The sequence below is a fragment of the Galeopterus variegatus genome, unplaced genomic scaffold, assembly GCF_000696425.1.
Source record: "Galeopterus variegatus unplaced genomic scaffold, G_variegatus-3.0.2 Scaffold21211, whole genome shotgun sequence".
Taxonomy (NCBI): Eukaryota; Metazoa; Chordata; class Mammalia; order Dermoptera; family Cynocephalidae; genus Galeopterus; species Galeopterus variegatus.
In genome coordinates this window covers 5,852-7,960 of record NW_007747322.1, presented here as the reverse complement: position 1 = coordinate 7,960, position 2,109 = coordinate 5,852, and the positions used below count along the sequence as shown (strand labels likewise).

Sequence of the window (2,109 nt, the reverse complement as noted above, 5' to 3'; positions counted from 1 at the left end):
AGCCCAACAATGTGCATATCTAACAAGTTCCCAAATGTCACTGATGCTGCTGGTGTGAGGACCATACTTCGAGCACCACTGGCCTGTAGCATTGCCTTCAAAAGATTCTTTGCTCATTTCCCTCTTAGAACAGTTTTGTAAAAGTGTTTACTTTCTTATATAAATTTTCAGGTTGAGAAGTATTTTTTAGCATGAGGTTTAAAGATGCTACGGATATTATTTATAGTGTAGTGAAAATCTTGACTTTTAAATAACAAATTATACTTTGTTTCTATTTTCTAAGACATACATGCGTTTAGGGATAAATCTAACAAAATACTCATAGTACATGCAAGATCTGTATGCTGAAAACCACCAAACACTGATGAAATTAATCAAAAACATAAATAAAAGAGATATACTATGTTCATGAATTGAAAGAGTCAATACTGTTAAGTTATCAATTCTCCCCAAATTGCTTTACACGTTCACTGCAACCTGAATCAAAATTTCAGCAGGATCTTTTATGCCATTGAAAAGCTGGTTCTAAAATGACATATAATATCCAAAGTGATTTTCAAGTACAACAAAAAAGGAGGACTTACAGCACTTGGTTTTAAAATTTACTGTAAAGCTACAGTATGCCTCCCACCAGCCTTTTTCTTTAAACAAGCAGGAAAATTACAATTGTGAAAAAAAAAAGGGTGGGAATGGAGAACCGACATCATGTAGACTCTAGGAGTGTTTTCAGGAAGATTAATTTTATGAAAGAGAAGTTGAGAAGCTACAAACTGCTTTCCTTAAAACTACAATGTCTACATCTTGGATTCTTTCTAGTCGTGTAATTCAGCTAGAAGACTGCTGGTCTATAAACACCAATCCCCTTACCAAAGCTCACAGGAGTCTTTACCTCAGGGTCTTGCCTCCCCGTCTAGCCTTATCACCCCTGCCTCACCTCACATAACAAATGACACTCTAACAGTAGCTTACTGCTTCCAGTCCCCTCATACGCTGTGTCCTATTTCTCCTCTTTGAGCTTTCCTCATGGTATCAAACTCCGTCTTTAACATCTTTCATTTTTTTCTCTATCGAGCTAACTTATTTAAGCCTCAGTTTTAGCTTCTGACTTCCAAATACTGTATTTCACCCTACTTACTATGGAACTTACTATACTATTAGATGTGCAATTACATTCTTATATAACATTTCACTTATCTGTTAACTTCCCAAACAGACCACAAACTCTTTACGTAAAATACACTACAAAAGTAATATTAAGGAATTCTTTTCCAATCTTGGTACATAATCTTCAATAACTAAATCCTAAAGAATACAAATAACACCTTTTCATGTTGTCTAGATTTTTAAAAGGGCATAGAGCAGTATCCATACGTTTAAGACCATTTTCATATAATTACAATGGTAAAGGAAAAATAACAAACCAAAACACCTTTTAAAATCTCCTTTTAGGGGGCCGGCCCGGTGGCGCACTGCTACAGTGCGCCGCTTGGGAAGCACAGCAGCGCTCCCGCCGAGGGTTCGGATCCCACATAGAGACCGGCCGCTCACTGGCTGAGCGAGGAGCGGGGGCAACACCGAGGGTTGCAATCCCGTAGCCAGTCCCGGTCCGGTACGGGCACAACACAGAAGGTTGCGATCCGTTGCCGGTCACGAAAAAAGACAAAAAAAAAAATCTCCTTTTAGACCTTTGACTATAGTTTTAGGATCAGGAAAAAACAACAGGTTCTGATTCCTGATTTCCCACTAAAATCATTAAAGCATATTCTTAACAGGTCTTTGATGCACACTTTCACTCACCTTAACACTACTGCAGTGCAAACCTTTGGCCATGAGAATATAAACCAAATCCTTTGTTAAATTGTCTTTAATTCCCAGGATAACACCACTAAAGACAGAAGGTACTTCCCACTAGAAGACATAAAAAAACATAAATACATACACATAGAGAATGCCAAATCTAAACAAGAATCTTCTGATAATCTTCAATCAGGGCTGACTGGTTAGCTCAGTTGGTTAGAATGTGGTGCTTTAACTTCACTGTCAAGAGTTTGGATCCCCATACTGGCCAGCCAACAAAAAAACAAAAACACTTTCAATCAAAAAAAAAAA

The 2,109-nt window shown here is 37.7% G+C and overlaps 1 protein-coding gene across 1 annotated transcript in view; it reads right to left on the bottom strand.

Moving 5' to 3' along the window:
* The window catches only part of LOC103583274 (integrator complex subunit 8-like), a gene marked incomplete at both ends in the record, with an annotated part of 9,135 nt that overhangs the window by 2,897 nt on the left and 4,129 nt on the right, over nt 1–2,109 (bottom strand). Inside the window, one exon of the mRNA XM_008564638.1 lies at nt 1,798–1,908. Coding sequence (XP_008562860.1) covers nt 1,798–1,908 — 111 coding nt within the window. The remainder of the gene's footprint in view (nt 1–1,797; nt 1,909–2,109) is intronic.